Here is a 24,384-nt window from a genome sequence, read left to right as displayed (position 1 = left end):
CGTTTTAGTTTTTGCATACAAAGATTTTACTTCAGACAGTCCTCTACTTATGTTGTAATAACTTCCTCCTCCACACAGTAAGTTAGGTGTTAATACACTATAAATCATGCAAACAGGGACGAGGAATTTAGCAACCTTTAGACTCATAAACTCTATCAATAAAATACGTTGCCACCATGAGGTCACCCATTGGTTTGTGAACTCTCATTTTGAAACCTCGAGTTTGGCATTTTCACTGTCGCCATATTGGATTTTTGAAGCCAGTGGTGGCCACATTTGGACAAGAGAGTGGAGCTAACCCTAACGCTAGCTGCTAGCTTGGTTAGCACAGTACATTTAGAGACTATTGGTTAACTGTGATAATGCTAATGCTAATTTTCACTAGTGAAAAACAGGCTTTAAACCATAAAAACAAAATACTTACCAGGAAAACTTTAATGAGCTGGAAACTCACTGAAATAGCGACAGCTACAGCTACGCCTATATTCTGTGAATCTCCGGTTACACCATGGTTACATTAGCTAACCAACATTGTTGATGTGGTAGCTATTTCTCAGTGGATGGCACCCACCTGTCACTCTAAGCAGCCACTCCCCCAATTATTCATAACTTTAAGCCTTTAATAGTTGTCATCAATGTAAAAATTAGCTATAGAGACCAAACGTGTTTTTGTACCAGGCTGTCTACATGTTTATTTCTGCTATGAAGTTGGGGATTTTAATATAGATGTCTATGGGGATTGACTCACTTTTTGAGCCAGCTTCAAGTGGCCATTCAAAGAATTGCAGTTTTTGGCACTACTGTGTTGGCTTCATTTCTCAGTTGCGGAGGTCTACAGTTGGTTGGACTCCAGTGTGTTTTAATACTGTTATGTTCTCATCCTTATAGGAGTCCCATTTGTACGCAGACAGTTTAGTTTGTCAGGTGGATAAATTTACAACGACGTCACAAGAAAGTCTTCGTAACGTATGGAAATGTAAAACCATTTAAAGCCGCAGACTATTTGTTGATACTGTATAAATAATCAAACCTGCGTTCAGTACAGTTTGTTTATATCTCGACAGCGTTCAGAGATGGAACAAGGAGACTCTACACCAGAATTAAACCAGCAGACATCTTGATGTTTGTGTTAAATAAATATTTCCTACAATGGACCGCAAAATTGCCACCCACTCAAAAAAGCAGATTTGTCTCCCTTGATAAAAGAGTACTGTTCTGTGTGATCACCAGATGTCTGTTACACTGACCAGGAGCTAATCACAAACACAGACCCCATTTACAGCTGGCATTAAAGGGACAGTTCAGATTTTTTTGTAAGTAGGTTTATATGAGATACTATAGTCAGTGTATTACCTACAGAATACCCCAAGTTAGGAGAAGCAGGGAGTAGTACTGCCACCATAGCTGAGCAATGTACTGCTGTGGAAGGGTCAGCAACAAAACGTATTTTAGCTACTTCAAAAAGGTTTCACCTAAAATATTGTGCATATTTATTAATGCTTTACCTTGACGCAGACAGCCTGTTCAGATGGGAAAGCTATCAACGACTTAAGCTCCCCATCCATGCCTTCGCCAAAGCTACCACACTCCATTGAGAAAATAAAAACAATAATTTTTCCCTTGCTGAACACGGGAGCTAATTGTCTACTGCTGCCTCGATCAGTTAGTTTATTTGTGTCATTGTGTGACTTTAAAGGATCCAAACTAAACACCAAAGTCCCACAACAACACGAACAAAGTAAGGGATCCAGGCAGCCGTAGACCAACAGCTCCCGTGTTCAGCGAGGTAAAATTATTGTTTTTCTCAATGGAATCTGGCTTTGAAGAGATGTTCCAACAGCTTCAGTTCCCCGTCAGAAATCTTTGTCTGATGGTCTGTGTCAGTATGTCTGTCTGCTTCTCCAAACTGGGGTCGTGCTGACCGACATCCACTGTGTATTATATACTGACAATGGATAAGTATCTCATACAACCCCATTTCAAAAGATCCAAACTATCCCTTTAACATGCAGTCTGCATCTGGGTATCCTGTCTTGATAAGGAAAAACACACGTTAATGCTGGTGTACATGTACACAGAACACAGTGAGATCAAATGGGATCAAATCAGCTAGAACACATCTGGAGGTGGACAGGCTGGCATTATGTTTGGATCTCAGCCAGGTGTAGATACAATCTGTACAGCCTGTCCAGCATTTTGAAATGTCACTTAACTCTGCCTCTTCCTGCTAGCTCAAGATAGCTGGCAAACGCCACAAGTAGAAGCAGCAGCTAGCAAGTGTATATATTGCTTCCTTTCATCTGGCACACACCATGTTTGCTGTCCACAAGCCTCTAAATAATGTGCATATTGACATCCAATCACGATGTGGACAGAATCATGATAACACGAGTACTACTTAACTCTAAGTGTAAATGCACAGGCTGTGGATTGGATGTCATTATTCAGATAATGTACCCAGACACATGTTAATACCGGGAGTAAATAATGTTAATTACTCTGAAATGATCCCCAGTCTTAGTTGACTCAGCTTGATTAGAAATGGCCAACATCCTATCAGTTCAACATACTCGTGTGTTTGGTTTACTGAGAGAGGCGGATTTAAAGTAAACTCAGTCTGCTGCAGTCCTGAGGGCAGAAATCCCTCATCAAACAGCGGTCATAGGTTTGAGTCACTCAAGCTGACAGGCAGGCCGCAGGTAATCAAATAGCATGTCAGTACAACAGCAGCAGGGCTTCTTGCTACAGCACAACTCAATAAACCATGAGTTTTGTGTACAATAACAGAAAAGCCTGTTAGGTTTAAAATCGATTTAGCAGAAGAATAAGAGAGTGGAGCTGATGGGAGCACATGGTGAACATAACAGGATGAGTGACGCAGTGTTCATATGCTGGCTGGTTTCTGTTTGGCGTGCTGTTAGCAGACTGAATATTTGGCTTTATTAACACAAATCCATGGATGCATTATGCATGTGTATGAGCTGTTAGCATGGTGAAATGCTGCGGTAACCGTGACTGGAATTTATTCCTGTGGCCTGTATCATAGATCTCAACCCAGCAGAATGGAGGAGGATAAAAGGGGTGTAAAATATCCACAGGATTTATGCGCCCACAATAAATTATCATTAGCAGGTTTCCATTGACTGAGATCCCTGCAGAGCATTTGTACACACACGATTAAATTCATACCTTGCAGTTGTATTCTTGTGCAGGTTAGATGTGTCATGTATTGTAGCTGACAGGTGCATTTCATCAATGTAATGACTTTAAATGGTGACAATAGGGGGACGGCTACTGTACAGTGTCTGCGAAACATCCCAATGGATTGCCATAATGAAAATCGAACATCTCTAAGCAAGAGTTGTCAGGTTTTCATCCAAATGTAGTACAAATTTTAATTGAAGTTTTAGAAAATTGGCAGTGCTCTTCCATCCACTATTGTTGTGCACATTTCGAGTTGATTCATTTAGAAAAGCGTTTTCACTCTCTTTTTTTTTTTAATGCACATATTGAAAATGCGTAAAAAAAAACAGTTGGATGGAAACACACCTATTATAACGCTTTGACTGTCTACTTCTTTCAGAGACGATCACTCTGACCATTATTTGGGCTACAACATGTTTCTAAAAATGGCGAGATCATATTAGAGAGGAGTTACTAAGTTCAGTTGAATTCAGTTCAGTTCAATTCAATTCAATTCAATAGGCTTTACTGGCATGACATTTCTTATGTGTTGCCAAAGCACAATTACAATTTAAAGGTTCATTCTCACTGCCGCAATGTGGAAATGCGTGACGGATTTGCGGAATATTTGCGCAGCACTTTTCTGCGTTTAAACCATACACACAGGCGCAGTACGGACGCAGTACGGAATTTCCCGTTGTTGTGTTCCAAGTCCGCGCAGTGTGAACAGGTGTGGGTGAACATGGACGAGAGTAGCAGCAGCAGCAGCAGCAGCGAGCTAGCAAGCTAACGTTTAACAAGCGTCAACATCAACTTTCTTTAGCACTTTCCACTCTTCCCGCAGCCACCAAGCTGGACAGTGGATTGGCAGACGTTGTCCTTTAATTCATTGTTCATAAAATCATCCCGTCTTTTATCAAAAAGGACGGGGTGCTGTGAAACGAGGTTTATCAACCTTTTTCCCATACTGTCCTGACTGGATTTCGGACTCTCCCGGGTCTGCGCGACTATAGACAAACAATTTCATTGGCCCAGCTGTGTTGTTCCGCCGGCAAATTCCGCGGGGGGTCAAAGTCTGGGCAGAAACTTTTTTCACCGCATGAAAGTTCTGCCCCGGTGGGCAAACTTCCATAAGAACCCATGAAATCAACTTTTATATTTTTCTGCGAGAATAATCCGCGCGGACATTTGCCCTCAGTGAGAATGGACTTCAAGGCAGTGAATTCAGAAACAACTAGAAAAGCACTCGGAGAGCGCAACCTCCGCCAAGCAGCTGGGATTTCCCGCCATTTCATCATTTTAAGCACTTCACTTCAACCGATCACCACCAAAATTGTATCATCTGTTCCTTGTCCCATTATCCACTTTTCCTGAAGATTTCATCAAAATCCGTTCAGAATGTTTTGAGTTATTTTGCAGACAAACAGACCAACGCCAGCGAAAACATAACCTCCTTGGCGGAGGTAATTAACAACTATAATAATAATAATAATAATAATACATTTTATTTGAAAGCGCCTTTCAGGACACCCAAGGTCACTGTACAGAAAATATAAAAACAAAAATATAAAATACAAAATAAAAGACAATAAAAAGGGAGGGGGGACCGTGTGAAGCAGTTTAGAGAGAGTAAGCAAGTCTGAACAGATGAGTTTTGAGTTTAGATTTGAAGATGGGCAGGGTGGCAGAGTTACGGAGGTCAGGTGGCAGTGAGCTCCAGAGTTGGGGAGCAGAGTGGCTGAAAGCTCTGCTCCCCATAGAGCTAAGGCGGGCAGCGGGTACAGTGAGATGGAGTGAGGAGGAAGATCTGAGGGCACGGGATGGAGTGACAACGTGCAGGAGGTCAGAGAGGTAAGGAGGGGCGAGGTTATGGATAGACTTGTAGGTGTACAGAAGGATTTTGTAAGTGATTCTTTGATTAACCGGGAGCCAGTGGAGTTGCTGAAGGACGGGGGTGATGTGGTGGGAAGAGGGGGTTTTGGTGATGATCCGGGCAGCAGAGTTCTGAACCAGCTGAAGTTTATGGAGGGACTTTTGAGGGAGGCCGAAGAGGAGTGAATTACAATAGTCAAGGCGTGAGGTGACAAGGCTATGGACGAGGATAGCGGTGGTGTGGGGGGTGAGGGAGGGGCGGAGACGATTGATGGAGCGCAGGTGGAAATAAGCAGACCGGGTGATTCTATTAATGTGAGATTGAAAGGATAGTGTACTGTCGAGGATGACACCCAGACTCTTAACCTGAGGGGAGGGGGAGACTAAGGAGCTGTCGATGGAGAGAGAGAAGGTGTCAACTTTAGATAGGGTGGATTTGGTGCCAATGAGTAGGAATTCAGTTTTATTGCTGTTTAATTTTAGAAAGTTAGAGGTGAACCATGATTTTATTTCAGAAAGACAGGATGTGAGGGAGGGGGGTGGGAGTGTGGAGTTAGGTTTGCAAGAGAGGTAGAGCTGGGTGTCATCCGCGAAGCAGTGGAAATTAATGTTAAATTTGCGGAAGATAAGGCTGAGGGGGAGGAGGTAGGTTATGAAGAGGAGGGGCCCCAGGACAGAGCCCTGGGGCACACCTGTGGTGACTGGGGAAGGGTCAGAGGAGAAAGATTTAAGCTGTATAAACTGAGTGCGGTCTGTGAGATAAGAATGGAACCAGTGAAGGGGGGTGTGGGTGATGCCAATTGAGGAGAGTCTGCTGAGGAGGATGGGGTGTGAGATGGTGTCAAAGGCCGCACTCAGGTCGAGGAGGATGAGAATGGAGAGTGAACCGGTGTCAGCTGCAGTGAGGAGATCATTGGTGATTTTGATAAGTGCAGTTTCAGTGCTGTGACGTGGACGGAAACCAGACTGGAAGGGTTCATACAGACTGTTTAGAGTGAGATGTGCGTGAAGTTGGGAGGAGACTATTTTTTCAAGAATTTTGGAGATGAAAGGTAAGTTGGAGATAGGGCGGAGATTATTGAAGTCGTTGGGATCTGAACCAGGTCTTTTCAGGATTGGGGTGACAGCAGCAGTTTTGAAAGCTGAAGGGACAATACCGGTGGACAGTGAAGAGTGGATAATGGCAAAAATGAGGGGAAGCAGAGAGGAGAGGCAGGATTTGACCAAGGTTGTGGGGATAGGGTCCAGCAGGCATGTGGAGGGCTTAGATTTGCGGATGAGGTCGGATATTTCAGAGGCATTTGGGAGTTGAAAGGAGGAAAAGGGCTGACTGTAGAGGAAGGGTTCGGGTGTGGAGAGAGGAGGAGGGTGTGAACAGAGGTGCTGATGAATGGAGTTGATTTTATCATTAAAGAATAGCATCAAGGAGTTACAGGTGTCAGTAGAGTAAAGGTGGGGGGGTAAGGAGTGGGGAGGCTGGAGGATCTTGTTGAGTAGTGAAAAAAGTGATTTGGTATTTCCTTCGTTGGATGTAATGAGACCGGAGTAATAAGCAGATTTACTGTGTGCAATGGAGTCTTTGTAATAAAGAATGTGGGTTTTGTACATGTTTTTGTGTATTGTGAGTATTGTGAGTATTGTATTAATACAAAATCATAGACATAGATTTAATTTGAATACTCTGGGACATGAACAGCTCCAGAAATATAGATTTGCCATATAGACAATACACTTTTTATAATCTAGTCTGTAAACAAACAGGAAAATCAGTCAAATTGGCAGGTATTTATTTTTACAAATATACTCATAATCCATAACAAATACTAAAGGTAGAATCTTATAAAGGAAATGACAGTGTCAAATATGACTTAAATGTATAACTACATGCTAACACCTTGATGTATTGCTGCGTACTGCAAACCAGTTGTTCTCCTCTAGTAGACAGTTGGGCTATAACATCAGGAAGTGTTGAGAAAAAGCGTGCATGTGCTGCTGCTTTCTATCCATGTAGAAGTCCATGAGTAGATGCACGCTTCCTTCTGATGCTGTTGGAGAATGTAGTTTGGTAGAAAAAAAATAGTTGCTACATGGAACTGTAACAAAGACTGTGGATTATCTTGAATAACCAGGTCATGATGACATCGCTGTTGAGTATGGGTCTTTAACAGAGGGTCCATGACCCCCCCAAAGGGTCCTTTGAGTGACTGCATGGGGTCCGCCAGGTTATTATGAAAATAGGGAGTGGTGGTGTGTCTTCCTCAAGTTTGGGTCCTCTACCAGAGTCCTGGGAGTTTGAGGGTTCTGCGCAGTATCTTAGCTGGTCCTAGGACTTCACTCTTCTGGACAGAGACCTCAGATGTTGTACCTGGATTCTGCTGGAGCCACTCTCCCAGTTTGGCACCACTGTTGCCTTTACTCCCCACATCTTCTCTAGCTACTCTTTCAGCCCTTGGTAGTTTTTGAGCTGCTCGCATTCCTTCTTCCTGATGTTGCTGTCACTAGGGATTGCTTCATCTATCACCACTGCCTTCATCTGTTGTTTGTCGATCAACACGATGTCCGGTTGGTTAGCCATCACCAGTTTGTCAGTGTGGATCTGGAAATCCCACATGATCTTAGCCCGGTCATTCTCCACCACCTTAAGAGGTGTCTTCCACTGTGACCTTGGGACTTCCAGCCCATACTCAGTGCAGGTGTTCCTGTACACTATGCCAAATCTGTATTTTTGGATTTGGGGTGAACAGTCCCTTTAAAAGATGAAGGATGATATTCCAAAAAAGAATAACTGATGCAAAGGAAATATTAACAGTAACAGTAGGTTGGGAAGAAAAACTGCTACAGAATAGAAAAAAAAAATCAATTTGTGGACATGATTCTGACCTTAACAAACCTTTATCGTTCTCATTCTCCGTCTCACTCCTACTGTATGAACTGTGTCTTTCTATAATGAATAACAGAGCACCGCACTGCTTTCAAATATAAACAAGCCGATGGGCCCGCTGGGATGTTGTGGTACAGGAGAGAAGCTCAGGGATTCTGCTCTTGGCCTTGGTAATGAAATGTTGAGGAGGTTAGAGTGTGTTTTTGAACCATTGCAGAAATCTGTGTGTGTGTGTGTGTGTGTGTGTGTGTGTGTGTGTGTGTGTGTGTGTGTGTGTGTGCGGGTCAGGCAGACTGGATGGTTGAATGATTCTCTATTACTCTCGTTCTGAATGGCTCAGCACAGACCGTCCGTCTTACATCCTGTCTGCCTTAACTGTCTCTCGTCATGAATTATTAACCTTCTGTCTGTCGTACTGTGTTTTTTCCTAACTGGTTTTATGTCGGTCTGGCTCCTCTTCTGTCTCACTGTCTTTTTGTATGCCATTTTGTCTGTTGCAAAAGCAGAACCAACGCTGTGCTGTAGAGGTTTGTTTGTTAAATTAATTTTCTTTCAGTCACTCCGGGAGGTGGATTAAATCCAAAACGCGTCTATAGAAGAGCCGAGAGATTGTTGTTTACCTCATCTGTTATTATCAATTCTGTCACATCGTTTCTATTGTTGTCGCATCCAATCTGTTGTCGCTAGATTCAGTCTGTGAAGACTGAGTATATACTCATTTATCATTGTCAGATAGTCATTTTCTGGTTTCATTTTGAACACACTGGAATAGAAATCAGCTCTGGCATCACATGAAAAGGCCCAAACGCCACAGTTACAGATTCATGTGGAGTTTGTGGCTTTAAATGTCTCCATAGTAAAGATTTTGCGTTCTTGTAGTGGAAATAAACGTTCTTGTGGTATAAACATAGTTGGAAATCCACAGTTTAATGATGGGTTTCAAATTCCAGATTTATATTCTTCATATGATTGAAAATGGATTGGTGTTCCAGTGTGCTGAAGATTTCTATTCACAGCAATTTTTAGGGGCATCAGCACATGACAGTTAAGGTGGTATAAATCTTTTTTTTTTGTTCTTCTTCTTCTTCTTTTTTTTTAAGACATTTTTTGGGGCATTTTGGCCTTTAATTGATAGGACAGACAAGCGTGAAAGGGGGAGAGAGAGAGGGATTGACATGCAGCAAAGGGCTACAGGCTGGAGTCGAACCCAGGCCGCTGTGGCAACAGCCTTGTACATGGGGCGCCTGCTCTACCACTAAGCCACCGACGCCCCAAGGTGGTATAAATCTGACTTGAAGTTTAATATTAGCAGTGTGTGCAAACACTGTAATGCTGCAAAGATTTATAGTTGTCCATCCATCCATCCATCCATTTTCAACTGCTTATCCAAAGCTGGGTTGCGGTGGCAGCAGGCTGAGCAAAGTATTCAAGACGTTAGGGGTGGGCGGTATGGCCAGGTCAGGTGTTTTCACGATAACCATATTCTTGACGATATGACAAATTAGTAAAAAAAATAAAAAAAAATAAAAAAAATATTAATTTAAACAACATAGAATTGCAACAAAATAAATGATACAGTTTTACAGTTTGCCTTCAAATATTCAGTAAAAACTAAACAAAAATGATCTCTCATTTCTCCTCTAATCATCACGCTTATGTAGTTATGACACCACAACTATTCACATATATGTAGTTTTTCATCGAGCCACGAGCACCACGTAGGTTTACATTACCAATGGTTTATGACAAAGTGACTTGACTCCTGTGTGGCGAGAGAGGAGAGAGAGAGACGCTGTGCTGCTGCCAGAGGAGCCGCTGAATGAGTTCCCTCTGAGCAGTAAGTCACTAAAAGAGTCTGAGAAGTCTGGGGCTGTTCATAAGACATTCAGGACGCCACACTTTATTCCACACATTCCACTGCGGAGTCAGTGATAATTTCACTTTCAGCCATGTTTGTTGTTGCCAAGTCAAGTCAAAATATTGCGAGTATCACAATATGAATTTTTCATATGATATTAAAAATTGTACCGGTATTATCATGAAGGAGATGATATGGCACACCCCTACTGGACGTCCCTCTCCCCAGTAACACTGTCCAGCTCCTCCTGGGGGACCCCGAGGCATTCCCAGGCCAGATGAGATATGTAATCTAGGGCTGCCACTAACGATTATTTTCATTGTCGACTAATCTGTCGATTATTTCTTCGATTAGTCGACTAATCATTTCATCGAAAAATGTGTTAAAATGTTGAAAAATGTCAGTCTGTCTCGCCCAAACCCCAAAATTACGTCATCTAATGTCTTGTTTCCTACTCACGCCAAAGGGTTTTAGTTCACTGTCATGGGAGAGTTTGTAAAGCTGCCAATATTTCAACGTAAGAAGCTGCATTAAGAGTATTTTGGGGTACTTTTATAGTACTTTTCTATGAAAAGTGACTCAAACCGATTAGTCGACTACTAAAATAGTCACCGATTATTTTAATAGTCGATTAGTCGACTAATTGTGGCAGCCCTAATGTAATCCCTCCAGTGTGTTCTGGGTCTGCCCCGGGGCCTCCTACCAGTCTAACGGGAGGCGCCCAGGAGGATCCTGATCAGATGCCCGAACCACCTCAAGTGACACCTTTCGACACAAAGGAGCAGCGGCTCTACTCCGAGCTCCCTCCGAATGCCCAAGCTCCTTACCGTATCTCTAAGGCTGAGTCTAGCCACCCTTCTGAGGAAACTCATTTTCGGCTGCTTGTATCTGTGATCCACTTGTATCCACAGTTCCGGTATTGGGGGGGGGTTATACTTCTAGTAACTTACATTTTTGTTTCTAAAACAATAAGAGACCAAACCCCTAATGATTAAGTTGCTCAAATACTTCAAGTATTTAAGTAGAATATTACTTATTAATTATTTCCCAGAGTACTATTCCAGGGTATGTATTACTTTATTTACTTAAAAGCTGCTGCAATAATCAATTCTTACACTAAGAATTGAAAAAAAGAAAAAGACGTGGAACATAAACAGTGTCGCCTGACTCTGCAGTATCCCTCCGCTCTTGTTTTGGACTTAGGTTAAGGTTTGACAAACACATTAAAGAGTTATCTTATCTTCAACCCTAGAAGCAAATCATACACTGCTTATCATTTAATACAGCTTTAGCATTTATGCATGTACTTTCTTTTCATCTCTCATGCTCCATAACTTCTGTGTGTCAGGCATCTGCCCTCCACTGTTAAACTATTAACATCCCTTTACAATCAAGCTATCAAAGTTATGGACAGGAGACAAGTAAGATGTCATTCTTACAATACCCCAAAGAAGTATAATCTTTTCAGCAGGCACGTGCACAGATAGACCCCAGGTGGTGCTCAAGCATCTGCTCTTTGCCCTCTGTCTAGATAAGTGCCCTTTGAGCAAGACATTTTTTACAGCCAGCCTAATTTAGGCAATAACCCACCATTAATCTTAACAACAAGTCAGCTGGTCTGGCATAAAACCACACTCCCTCAGACTCTCTGGCAGATTTGGGTTCAACAGCTGCCTGTGGCGAGCAGAGACGGACGCCGAACTGCTTTCCCATTTTCATGTGTCTTTATAAACTAAAAGTCATCATGAAATATTGTCTACATCTCCCATATTGTGGCTTTGATACTTAATTTAAACTAATCTGACATGCATTTTGGTGCTGTGCGTACATCCCGTGTGCAGAGCACAAAGCCACAGCCGCTCTGAGTGTCTGTTCTAGGATTATTTAATTAAAGCTTATGTAGAAGATAATTATAAGAAGCAGTATGTGACTATTTGAAAAGGAAAGAGGAGGACAAGAAAATGAGGAGTGCAAAGGGAAGCATTGGAGAATAAAGTGAGGAGAGGAGGGGAGAACACACTTGAAGCCTGATTGTTGTAATTAAACATAGGTCTCTCTGTAGTTTGTAGGGTAGATTGGTTTGTTGATTATCTTATTTATTCGGAGAACAGCGATTTTTAATGTTGTGTAAAGATTTGTTAATAGTGAATGGTTATTTATTTTATTGTCCACTAAAGTGTGCACACTGTGGTGTTGTTTTCTTTGCTGCTGCCTGTTAAAATGTGTATGTGTAGCAGCTGCCAGATGTTTATGGTACAGATCTTGAGACACCTCTGACAGACATTTCCCCTGCTCATTCCTGTGCACAAAGATACTGTATGTACTTCAGCCTCAAGAGCTCTTCTGGTGCCGGGAAACACATGGAAACCTCCTGGCACAGCCTCTGCAAGCGAACAAAAGGATTTCCGCATACCCACAGGCAAAATTTTTGTGTAAGGGATGCCCCTGTTTTTTCCCACTTGAGCACCTGCCCCACAACATCATGACGTCAGATGCTGGTGAACACGCTTGACTGAGCGTGGAGCAGAATCAAACAAAACTTTTCAAAAACATTCAAAAATACTGCAGGAAAAAGATAAATGGATTTGTGCTGGTTGTAGCCTATCCAACAAATCTGAGATCATGTTGGGACCTCTGACAAGGTCTGATAAAGTTTCTGACATTAATCTACAAGAGGAGTTTAAAGCTATTCATGAGGGGATGGCTTCAATACAAGCTGCTCTTGAATTGCAGCTGAATAAAAAAGTGGACACGTTACTTGACACAATGATGAAGCTGGCGCACGACAACATAGAATCAGTGAAAAAACAGATGGAGAAAATTACCAAGGAAATCAGGGAAAGTCTCACCCCTGAAATTCAAATGTTTCCACCATCTAACTGAACCCATTTTCAACACTAGAATTAGGCTTCACTACACTGCCACTAACACCTGAAGTACATCAGAGGGAAATTGTAGAATTCCTTAAGACTTCCTTTGCACAAATGCCGTCTCAGTTAAAGGTACCATCCTCCACCTTCCAGCTCAAAGCAGATTCAGGATTTTAAAATGTTTTCTACAACAGGTCCACGTTAAAACCCGGCCAGAATTTCAGTCATGACACCTGTGTGCTTGAGATAATACTTCAAATGTTTTGCGTTCTGATTTGTCTGTTTGAATGCTTGTTTTTGTGTTGTCATGGATGATTGTTCTTCTTTTTGATTACTATATGCACTGATTTAAGATTTTAAATTGTAAGATGTGATTTAATGATCACAAAAACTATCAGCGCCCATCAAGGGAATGATGTTGGACATTAGCTATACTCTATACAAGTGTAATTCATTGGACACTGCTACTGCAACTGTCAATGTTTCTCTGTACCCGTCCATTACAAATAGAAGAAACTAAACAGAGCATTTCAGTGTCTTGCAGCTTTTTGTTTTGGTTTTGTGGCCCACAATTTTACAGTAATGGTTTACTCTAACTGCTCTCACGCAGAAACGACGCTACCTTTCCAGCACCAAAGAGACAGACAGTGTTAGCGACTAGCTGGTGAACATAGTGAAGCATTTAGCAGCTAAAGAGCTGGATATTTCGAGCTGGAGGAGACCAAAAACAGAGCTAAAAGAGATTGGAAGTTGGAGTTAGATCCATCAGGTGGCCAGAAACACGACTCCAGTGGAATGATAATGTGATAATGTGTTTGTGCGACTTATGATGATAATGTTGTTTTATTGTTCTTGTTCTACCCAGGTGGACGTCGCCGGTCTGAGCCCGACGAGGCGGAGCTGCTGAGGGTCAGCAGGCGATTGGTGGAGGATGCCGTCAATCGCGCCTTGCAACAGTACAAACAAGAAACACTTCAAAACGGGGGCGGGCCTAACGCCACGGCACTGCAGCCCCCCGGAAACACTGAGGAAACTGCAACAAAGACAGACACTACAGCTAACTCCACCACAGACAACAGGAAGTGACATCATCGGACTGAGGTACAGAGACTGAGAAAACCAGCTGCCCAGAAGACATCAGCCAGGCCTGGCTAACCGGGAGAAGAGTCAGTAAGCCCTGGGCACCAAGCCTGAACCAGCCAACCAGTCAGCCCAGTTCGCTGACGAGCTAACCCAGCTAGCCAACCACAGCGGCTAGCCAGTCATGCTAGCTCCCTGCCCAACTGACCTAGCTTGACACAGTGCTATTTAAATAGATAATGTAGCTTGAGTTTAGTGCCACGTGACCGTCCCAGCAGGCCAGCTAGCCTGTCAGTCAACTCACTACATCTAACAGCAAGGATATCGTCCCTCGATCTGCACTCGGCTGTGGATCTGCACGTCAAACCCAGAGAACATGTGAAGCACTCTTCTAGAGACACGCATGCACATGTAGGGTTCACTTTGACCTGCCTCTCACTAACTGCCCTTTAGAATAAGATAAAACATGTTTTGTAGAGTTTGGTTTACCATCACCTGCACTTAAAATGGGACTCAGTATCCTCAGTTTCCCTGTGATGAAAAACTTTCTCCTTCACTTCATTTGAGGTGAAGAAAATATTTTACTTTTCTGTTAGCTCACGTTTCTCTTAAAAAAAAAAAAATCAGTGCTGTCTTCATCGATGAAAGATTACTCATCTGCTCATCTTCGTGGCTGAAGAGGATGTTTGAGAAGAGCTGGTTTGACTGTGTTGTGACTGGATTCGTGAGATGTCGGACTTCAGTGCAAGTTTTTTGTTGTCGGCCTGTTTCGCAGCGAGTCTGGGTTCATAGCACTTTCAATTCAATTTCAGGAAACTTTAAACTTCCAGCATTTAATTACACGTTTTACATAAGATGCTTGTCTGCATACCACACTGCATTTTTTGGTCTTTATTCTAAGTTGTTTGTAGAAAGTGATCTGGCCCCAGCTATGCTCTAAGTATTATATATTAGTGTTGTGTTAACTACGTGTGTCCTGCCAGGGCAGCACTGAGACAATCATCAATTAAGATCAGTTATAAGCTCTGAATTCACACGTTCAAACAAGTGATACCAGCTTTTAGAAGCCCGATCTGGACTCCTCTGCTGGGTCCTCAAACACTGTGGGAGCATTCGGACTGGTATCCCTCTATCACATTAATTTATCTCCACTAATACAGTAACTTTACACTTAAAGGATGAATTGGAGATACTTAATTGCTCATGCTAAGGATAATATAACACTCCAACGACGCACTACATGCTGCCAAGAATGCATTTTTACTTTATTAATGCCAAAACCTCCATTAATGACTTGGGTACTTGTCTCAATTAAACTATTGTTAAACTACTATTTTTATGTGGCAGGCTCTTATTATTATTACTACACACAGGCATTAAGTCCATAACTCAGCTTCCTGTCTGATCATATATAAGTGTAGTTATTTTTTGTTCACATACTATATTGTTTTTTTTTTTCTGTGTGATGAATATGAAGCAGCGGCAACACGCTCAGATGATTTATTTGTGTTGAAGCCATTCATAAAGTGTTTGGTTCAAGGGTAACTTCAGTATTTTTCAACCTGGACCCTTTTCTTCTCATTTTTTAGTGTCTAATCGACTAATGGGAACAACTTGTGCTGACGTAGAGTGCTGCAGCTGGAAGTGGCGAAACAGGCTGCAATGTAATTATTCTACTACTAGTTTACATCCAGACTCAATTATTGTTATAAGTGTCTGACAACATTATGGAAAGGATCCCTACAGAGAGAGACCTTTTTGTTAAAGAGTAAGATCTTGTTTGTTTAGCTAGAAGCAGCCCCAACATCACTTTCACCAAACCCACCAGACTCCATTTAAATAAAGAGTCATTTTAGCGTGTATAGAGCCAACATGTTTTCGCAACTAACTGGGTGAATGCAGACTTTATTTCAAACAAACCAGAGTTGGGAAGTGCTGCAACAGTGGAAAGATGAACCAAGACGGGTTTTGTGAGCTGTATTTTGTTTCTGTTGACTTAAAATGAAGTATGTTTTACGATGGTAAAATTGCTGTTTATTTAAATGGAGTCTGGTGGGTTTGGCGAGAGTGATTTTGTGGCTGTTTCTGGTTAAAGAAAAAGAAAATTAGGCTATATCCACAATGATTTGAATTTTAAGACTCCTAGTGTTCAGACGATTGCGGCGTTGAATCGCAGAGCTTGAAAATGTGACTGACCCTGTTGGAATTTGAAAAATTGCGTTTTAGTCTGGACAGGCGGAAACAATGACGCAGACACCTACGTTCGCTTCCCAATTGGGTCTTATCAGTCACAATGTGTCAAGCCAAAACATTATCTTTAAGTCTACATACCTTTTGTGTTTTCATCCATCTTATGTAGGTACACCTTTCCAATTGCCATAACTTAAGCTCTGGGTACCGCTTTGATATGAAACAGTATTTGCTTTTGTAAGAACTCCCAATCTGTTTTCTGCCAACTTGACCGCCTTGTACTGGTGTTACTTTCAGTAGTAGTTCCACCTTGTCGTTAGTCCAAGCAAAGAAATCCTTGGTCGTACTTTTTTTTACCATCGCCATAGTATTTTCTATGCCTTTTTTTAGGTGTTAGTATGGATGGCGATTATGTCTGAAACAATGCTACTTCGATCGTGTGTACAGGGATTGTTTTTATTTAAAAACACTTTTAAAATGAAAATATATTAGTGTGGATGGAGCCTTATGGTTTAACAAAATGGTCTATCTCTGTAGGGATCACTTCCATAATGTTGTCACACACACACTTTGGATAATAATATGAGCCTGTCAGCACCAGGTTGAAAAATACCAAAGTTCCCCTTTAAAGTCTGTAACACAGACTGAAGCCTGGCTGTTTGAGGCTCACTGTTTATTGGGAGTATTTATGCTGATCTGAGGAGCTTTTATTCTGTAGTACTGTACATGAAGGAGCAGTCACAGCCTGGCAAGTTCTTCAGAAGGTGATGCTGATGTCGGGGAGATTAACTCAGACAATCGCTGCTGTCAGCTGAAAACCCTCCGGCTCTTGATTTCAGTGTCTTCCATCCATTTTTTTTGTGTGTGTGTTAAACTTGAAAATAGAATTGGCCTTTTTCATGTTCTGCATTTGACCTCACAGCTCATAAAATCCATACAGAATCACACAGGCGCGTGTGTGAAATTACAGGGGATTGTCTGATTTTTCTTTTCTTTATTTAAGCTTGACTTCCTGGAGATGAGGTTTTCGACTGACAGCAAGATGATGATGCTGATACAGCTTTTACTCTGACATTATTTTATCCGTTCTAACTATTATTTATAATGCTTTGCTGTTCCTGTCAGAAAAATGAACTTCATGTGAAAAGATATTTAATTTGAAATGAGAAAAAAAGCACAAAATGATGAATTTGTTTTTTTTTTTTTTTTTAATTGTCTTTGATTTCACTTGTTAAAAAGCAGGTAAATATAAACATGCTGTTAAATGAAATCACCTCTGTTCAAAGTGGCCTTAAGTCACTGAAACAAGTAGGTTGTTCTGTAAGTGCTTAAGGTGACAATGCATAGGTTACATCCAGTGTGGGGTGATGATGGCTTGTTCTGCTGTGAGATCTGCCAAAGTCTCTTAAATGTAAACCTGTGGCTTAAGAGTCGGATTCTTGAGTTAAATGTAAAAAGAAAAATCGTCCATCATGGGGCAGAATTCATGTCATTACTGTTATAAGATAAATCGATTTCCGTCAACCGTTTTATTTCCCTGTAGTGTGAACAGGTGCGAGCTGGAAAATGTGCTCTCATCCCTGTGAAATCCACTTAAGTCCTGTCACTGCGGACTCATTCAAACGTCAATAACAAGGTGAATTCTGTCTTAAGGTGGACTTTGAACGCTTTCGTTTTGATCTTTTATTGTCACCGGATCCTTAATCTCCTTAAAATCCCCTTTAATACACAATTTGTCCTGTTGGCCTGTACGGTTAGTCTGTTCATCTGTCTCTCAGAGTGTGTGTGTGTGTATGTGTGTGTGTGTGTTTCTGTCTGTGAATGTAGGATGTTTGATCAGTGGTTCCCCTGAGAAATTCTTGTCTCTATCAATCATGACAACTCGGAGCTGTGTGTGCGTGTGCGAACGTCTGTACAAATTTGTCTTCTCTGTTTGTCTTCCCATGTGTCCGTGTGTATGTTTGAGCGTGTGGGTGTGTTGGTTGTACTGTATTGTATATCTTGTTCTGCCATATTTGAACAATAAAACAGGATATGAAATTCAAAACCAATATCCTCTCTCCATCTCCTGATTTCATTCTGGGTGCACACGTAGGCCCACAGAGGTTACACAGTGTGTAGTACAGGAATCATTTTTGCCAGACACTGCAAAAGGACTGTGTCCACCTGTATGTCTCCTTATGCACTAGTACGACTATTTGTCTGTGTTACTGGACAGCGCCCAAATTTTCTAAAGGGTCTGCATTATTAGTGACAAATGTAGCAATTACAGGTGATTATGGAGGCATTTGTTCCCTAAATGTCGTATCCATTTTGGGGAAAATAGCAGCCAGTTTATTCACCAGAAAATATTTAAATTACAAAATAGTTGTTCTCAAAAGTGAACTGTTTTATGAGCAGACAGTCCACCCCAAAATTATAATGACATATTTTCCCTCTTACCTGTAGTGCTATTTATCAGTCTAGATTGTTTCTGTGAGAGTGGCAGAGTGTTGGCGATATAGGCCGTAGAGATGTCTGCCTTCTCTTGAATATAATGGAAATAAATGGCACTCAGCTTGTAGTGCTCAAAGTGCCCAAAAAAAAAAACGCATTAGGAGTTGAAAACCCACCTATGCATTTTCTGGGATACGTTTTGACACTTCTCAGTAACAGAATTCATATATAAATTAATAGACTTAAATAAAAATTCCATACCAACATAGGGCTTAAAAGTTATTCAATAGTCCTAAATTTGAATCTATGATGCCATAATTGCCACAAACATTTTTTATCTGGTTTCATTTATTCATCTTTTAATTTGTCCTTGTAAAAATGAGACAAACTCTTATGCGTGAAAGTCCACATTTCTAATGTTACAAATCTTTAAATCTACCGCTGAAAATGCACTGTTTTTTCCTGCAGACTACTTTGTGAGTGGCATAAATACAATAAATAATCAAACAATAAAACACTGAATCTTATACTCTCTTTTTACGTCATATTTACACTTACCTGTTGGCAAAATGTAAATTAACCCAGCTCACTCCAATAAACATATTCATGATATAAAATCTACCTCTGCATGAGACTACATATATACTACCAACCTTTTTATAACCTGCAGTGTTTGAATAAGAAAAAGGGTTATTCGTCCAAAAAGTAGTCTTAAAAGTGGTTATAAATGTTCACTGCTAGAAAGATAGTCTTTTCAAAGAACTGGGCTGTCTATGTAGCAGAATTTGCAAACACTTTTAAAATTGGTGCTACATGACCAAAGAAAACAGGCAAAAAGGGCTGTGCCATTTGCGTTTGTTCAAGGTGAAGAAAACCTACAACTACCAGAATGCCCTGCGCCGCAACACTCCCGCTGGCGGGTGAGGTAACGCCAGCTTGGCCATTTTCTTCAGGAAACAAAATGGCGGCCGGCTGGAAACAAACGATCTCGGCAAACAGTAAACGGTAAGCTAAAATAAGCTTCTGAAAACAATTAAGACTTGAAATAGGCAACACTGTAACAATATATTGGTTTATATTTGAGCAGCGCTGCTTAGTTTTACAGTTTGGAGTGAGTTTGGTCCGTTTTTAACAGAATAAAAGAAACATTACTGTCTGTAGTTTGAGCAACGGCCCCATAGCTAGCTTAAAGCCGCTGGAAAGATGGAGGGACATTTACTACATGTCATTTATCCATACTACATACATTATTATGCACAAAGCTGCTTGGAAGGATTCCTTTTAAGTGTTTGATACTTGGAGACACCCTGCTCCCGCTGTGTTCACTCTTTTATTAAGGAAGTCAATTAGTTTAACTGCCGTTAGCTTTAATAAGAGTGGGATGACTAATTAACGGGTGAATTAAACTGGTGGTCTGTTTAAAAAAAAAGAAGTGGTGAGTGTGACATGACTCTGTGGAAGTAGTGTGAGTACATTACTCTGAATTCATTGCGTGTGCTGCTGTAGTAGGTTACAGGTAATTCCACCTCCCTCAAGGTGTTTCTTACACACAGGTGATTTCACTTTGCCTGATTAGACCTCTCTGCCACTCCCCTGCTCTCCTCTTGTCTCTGTTGCACATGTAGGGTGGGACAAACTCCTGAAGGACTTGTCAGCTGTATTTTCCCTGTGAGTAATTGGTTTCACAGGAATTCTGAAAACAAGGACAGTGTCACATGAGGCTCCCCACACAGAAAGCAGAGAGGAGAGGAGGCGAGTTAATGATCCTGTGCAGTGTGTGGTCTGTGGGCAATGTCATGACTCCTGATGGCCAGCGGGAGGCAGAAAGGTGGGCAGTGAGTGATGAACGAGAGGTTTTCTGTGGTTAGTTTGAATCCATTAACTGTTTCACATTCAAAAATTAAAATAATAAAAACAATTATGCAGATTTTGGCCCAGCAAGACAGCTGGTAAACAGTAATGACCTTCCTTTTCCTTCTGCTGACATTTAGGAGGTCTAAAGCAGAGGTGATGAAGGCAGTGCCAGTTGCACCAGCTGTACTGAGACTCATGGTGAGTAAACATACTAACATACATGTAAATGAAAGCTGCAGTGTTGCTCTTTTTGTACTTCTTCTTGAGTTTTCTCCCCCACAACACCATCACCTTTAAATGAACGAATAAGAAGTTAGTGTGAACTGTGTAAAACAGGGTCATTGGGTTGTTACCAATGTGAAACCCCGCCAGCTCTTTTTTTTCACAGTTTCTCTTGTAGTGTGAGAATCTGTTGAATCGTGTAGAGTAATGCTGCAAAGCTTCTGTGATTTAGTCATCAGCTGACCTGTATGTAATATAGTGCCATTACGGCTGCAGAATCTGGGTGATTCATGTAGAATTCACTGAGAATTAATAGCTTGCCAACTGCGACTCTCAAAGGCTTCGTGATGTAACCAGAGACTGGGCTGAGGGGGGGCAGAGGGCACATTTGTAATCACCTGTCCAGTGTAATTTAAATTATCTGAGGATAGATAGTGTCATCTTCTCGTCCTCTTGGAATTTGCTCTCTGAGTCACATCGCTCGGTTAATGTGGACTCTCATTCTGCTGCGTTCATGTCACACGGTGGAGATTTCATATTAAAGACTACACCCATGAGGCAGCCAAGAGTTGCTCCATCTTAATATGTATATGTGTATGTATGTATGTATGTGTATATATATATATATATATATATATATATATATGTGTGTGTGTGTGTGTGTGTGTATAAGTGTATATATACATATATATATATATAACTGAAAATGTTACATCATCATGTTTTGAAAATGGCATTTTTTGTACTTTTTATGCCTCCGTGCTGGCGATATCGAGCTGGAGGCATTATGTTTTTGGGTTGTCTGTCCATCTCATTCTCGTAAACGCGATACCTCTATCTAAAATTTGGCACAAGTGTCCACTTAAACTCAGCGATGAACTGATTAGAATTTGGTTGTTGAAGGTCAAGCTCACTGTGATCGCAAAAAACATGTTTTTGGCCATAACTCAAGAATTCATATGCTATTTATGACAAAGTTTAATAAAGTGATGACATTTTATATCCAAGATATCAAAGGTCAACCTCACAGTGATGTCATAATGTTCTGCAAAAACAATTTAACATATCTCAGGAACAGAAGGGGAGACATTTGGTCTTGTTGACTCTAATCTTAGGTGTCCACGTTGAAGCTTTGCTGATTGTATAGATTGTCTGTGCTGCCGGGGGCGTAAATACGTGTGACGCATCCATGTTTTCACAGACATGGATGTAAACTGTAAGTGCAACCTGATGGGTTTGCGGAGGCATACAGCAGCGAGGTGATAATTCTACTTACTGGCTGTAATTACATTCAGGAGCTTTATTGTCTCCGCCAGGTGTAAGCCTGAAGGGCAATGATGCGTTTGGTTGTGAGTGTGTGTGTTTGTCTATTGGCAGTACATCTCACAAATGACTGGACCAGTCAGTCTCATATATTGTGTGCATATTTATGACTGTATGCTCAAGGACCTTGTGGTTGCAGTGATTCACAATTGTTTAAAAACTTGTTTTATTGACTGTTTTATATCATTATTGACTGCTGACTCCTCACTTCAGCGTGGCTGCAAGTTTTCTAGAAATCTAGTCAGCTAAAAACCACAAGCCTTACTGTGTGTTGCAAGATGCATTTTTGCTTTTGTTGTTACACCAGACTAAAGTTTGGTCTCTTTTTGAACTGGAACATCTGCAGATGAAATCCATATCCAATATGTTATGATCCACTATAAAGTTAAGAACAATACGAGGTGAATAAGACAGCTGTTTTTGTTATCTTCGCCATTTTGACAATAAGGAAGTCAGGAGGGACAATTCCACCGGGCACACCAGGAGCGTTGAGAAGTGGGGCATTTTGCCTGCCCACGTTTGTAGAATTGCATTTGCAGTTGATTTGGTTATTTTTCCTTGATAACAGTAAGATTGCATTACATTTATCACTTTTTATTATGGATGTTTTTTTTTCATCAGGATGTCTTTCAAACAGCATATCCAAAAGGGCTGGTGGAATTTAGAGCACTTAAACAGTTGAACTTGTGAATTTCACCAAATGAATCAGAGACTAATGAAGATAGGAGACTTACCCCATCTCTGGAAAGATGTTTTCAGGGCTGATGGATCAATTAGTGCGTTACAATTTCATCACGTAATTCGTCCTTTGATGATTACCTCTTGCGTTGTCACTTTTGTGGTTGACATTGCAACTGTTTTGCTCTAAAATACAAATTAAGCACGACAGAAGACATCAATAAGAGCACCTAATGCAAGTTGTTAGCCCTTCAACCTGCTGTGTCTCATCATCATTAATTGTGACTCATGTTGAATATTCATGTAACCCACAACAGAACCACATATGTTCCTTCTTCTTCAAAGCGAAAACAGTGAATTAGAAAGTATTCATTAAAGCAGAATATTTAGTGTCCATTTAACCTTGAATGTTTTATCTTAAGAGTTTTCTGTGGTTCCCTGCAGTATGAACGGCAGCAGGCAGAACATGTCGCCTCGAGCATCACAGTGATTAGTGTGTAAAAATCATCAGAAAATGAGGAAGTCAGAGTATAATTTAAGGTGCACTGCACCAGTTTTACACCTGAAGGTCAGTTTATTACTATTTTGCCTGGGGAAACGGCTTGCCATCTGTCATCTAGAGGGAGCGTTTTAAAGTGTGAGAAAATAACCTCCATAAAGTCATTAAGGTTATCTCAACGTCCCAGGCTGTAGTGATGCGCAGGTCAGGTTTTTTAATACCTGCACCCACCTGACATTTATGAGAGCCAATCTGCTCCCACCCAACAAATGTGTTAATCAACCTTCTGAAGCTGAACCACAAACCACCAAATATATGCATTATAGCAGCACAGTTGTCAGAGATTCTGGTCAGATATTATCTGTTTATTAAATAGACTTATGAGCATAATAAGGCTATTTTAATAAGACATAATTAAATATTATCCTAGCCTACTTGTTTGGGCAACATGGAAACAAAGAATTTCCTTCAAAATCAGTTTGATTGCATTGTTTTCTATTGGAACATCTTAACTGGCCTCAAGTAATGGAGAACGCTGTTTTGAGCTGAACTTTTGCTGGACGCCCTGTCTTTACTTTTATTCCTGTTGCTTGCTTTGAAAGCTCCAAAGCGTATGGCAGATTGATACATTTTAAAATTAAGCAGTATATATATGATACCTCTTCATTTCACTAAATAAGGTAGCAGCTGTCTGGAGGAAGATTGCCAGCTGAAAGCTACTGGTCAATGCCCATCGCTAATATCAACCTACTTTCTGTTGGCTATATGGTATGTAATTTCCGGTGAATATCCCAATGTAAAACATGTGCTTTCAGTTTTAAAAGTACAAATGTAGGAAAAAACCAAGTACTCCCCCATTCCCCCATAGAGCGCACAGCTGATAGGTACATGTTTTTTTGACATGACCTAAAGGAAGTGCATATTTAACAGTTTCATAGTGGACAGAGAGCAACACTTTTAGGACATGACGTTTGGCAGGCATTTTCTCAGAGGGAATTATTTTCACTGGACATAATGACTGGAGAGATTTGAGTATGTCTGATAGATTTTCCAAGTCAAAAACCAGTATAACCAGACAACAGAAACCCATGACTGGGCGCAATAACACTGATGATAAAGCTGCTTGTGTTTTTGGAGAGAGGGAAAGAGAAGGTGGAAGGTGGACTATTGTGCACATGTTTCTGTAAGTTATTAATAATGCTGCTCTGTCACTTGGAAACCTGCAATATTTTCTAGTAAGTTCACTGTGGGTATACCTACACAAAACTGCCAGGCAGCAAGACAGTGTTGAGTTGCATTGTGGGAAATGTAGGAGCCAGGTTTTTCCAGGGTTTTAGCATAGACTGTAAAAATAATGGATGTAGCTACCAGGACGTCACCCATCAGTTTGTTTACTCCCGCTTTGAAGCCTCGAGTTCGGCATTTTGGCTGTCGCCAT

At 41.1% G+C, this 24,384-nt stretch overlaps 1 protein-coding gene across 2 annotated transcripts in view; it reads left to right on the top strand.

The window, feature by feature from the left end:
* The window catches only part of LOC126398523 (A-kinase anchor protein 7-like), a 93,641-nt gene extending 75,637 nt beyond the window's left edge, over window positions 1-18,004 (top strand). For both annotated transcript variants that reach the window (XM_050057933.1, XM_050057932.1), the window contains one exon: window positions 13,530-18,004. In XM_050057933.1, coding sequence (XP_049913890.1) covers window positions 13,530-13,750 — 221 coding nt within the window. In that variant the 3' untranslated portion in view covers window positions 13,751-18,004. The remainder of the gene's footprint in view (window positions 1-13,529) is intronic.
* Window positions 18,005-24,384: the final 6,380 nt, after the last annotated feature.

This window comes from Epinephelus moara, chromosome 12 (genome assembly GCF_006386435.1).
Source record: "Epinephelus moara isolate mb chromosome 12, YSFRI_EMoa_1.0, whole genome shotgun sequence".
NCBI lineage: Eukaryota > Metazoa > Chordata > Actinopteri > Perciformes > Serranidae > Epinephelus > Epinephelus moara.
The sequence above is the reverse complement of the archived record's forward strand: the minus strand, read 5'-3'. Positions and strand labels throughout refer to the sequence as shown.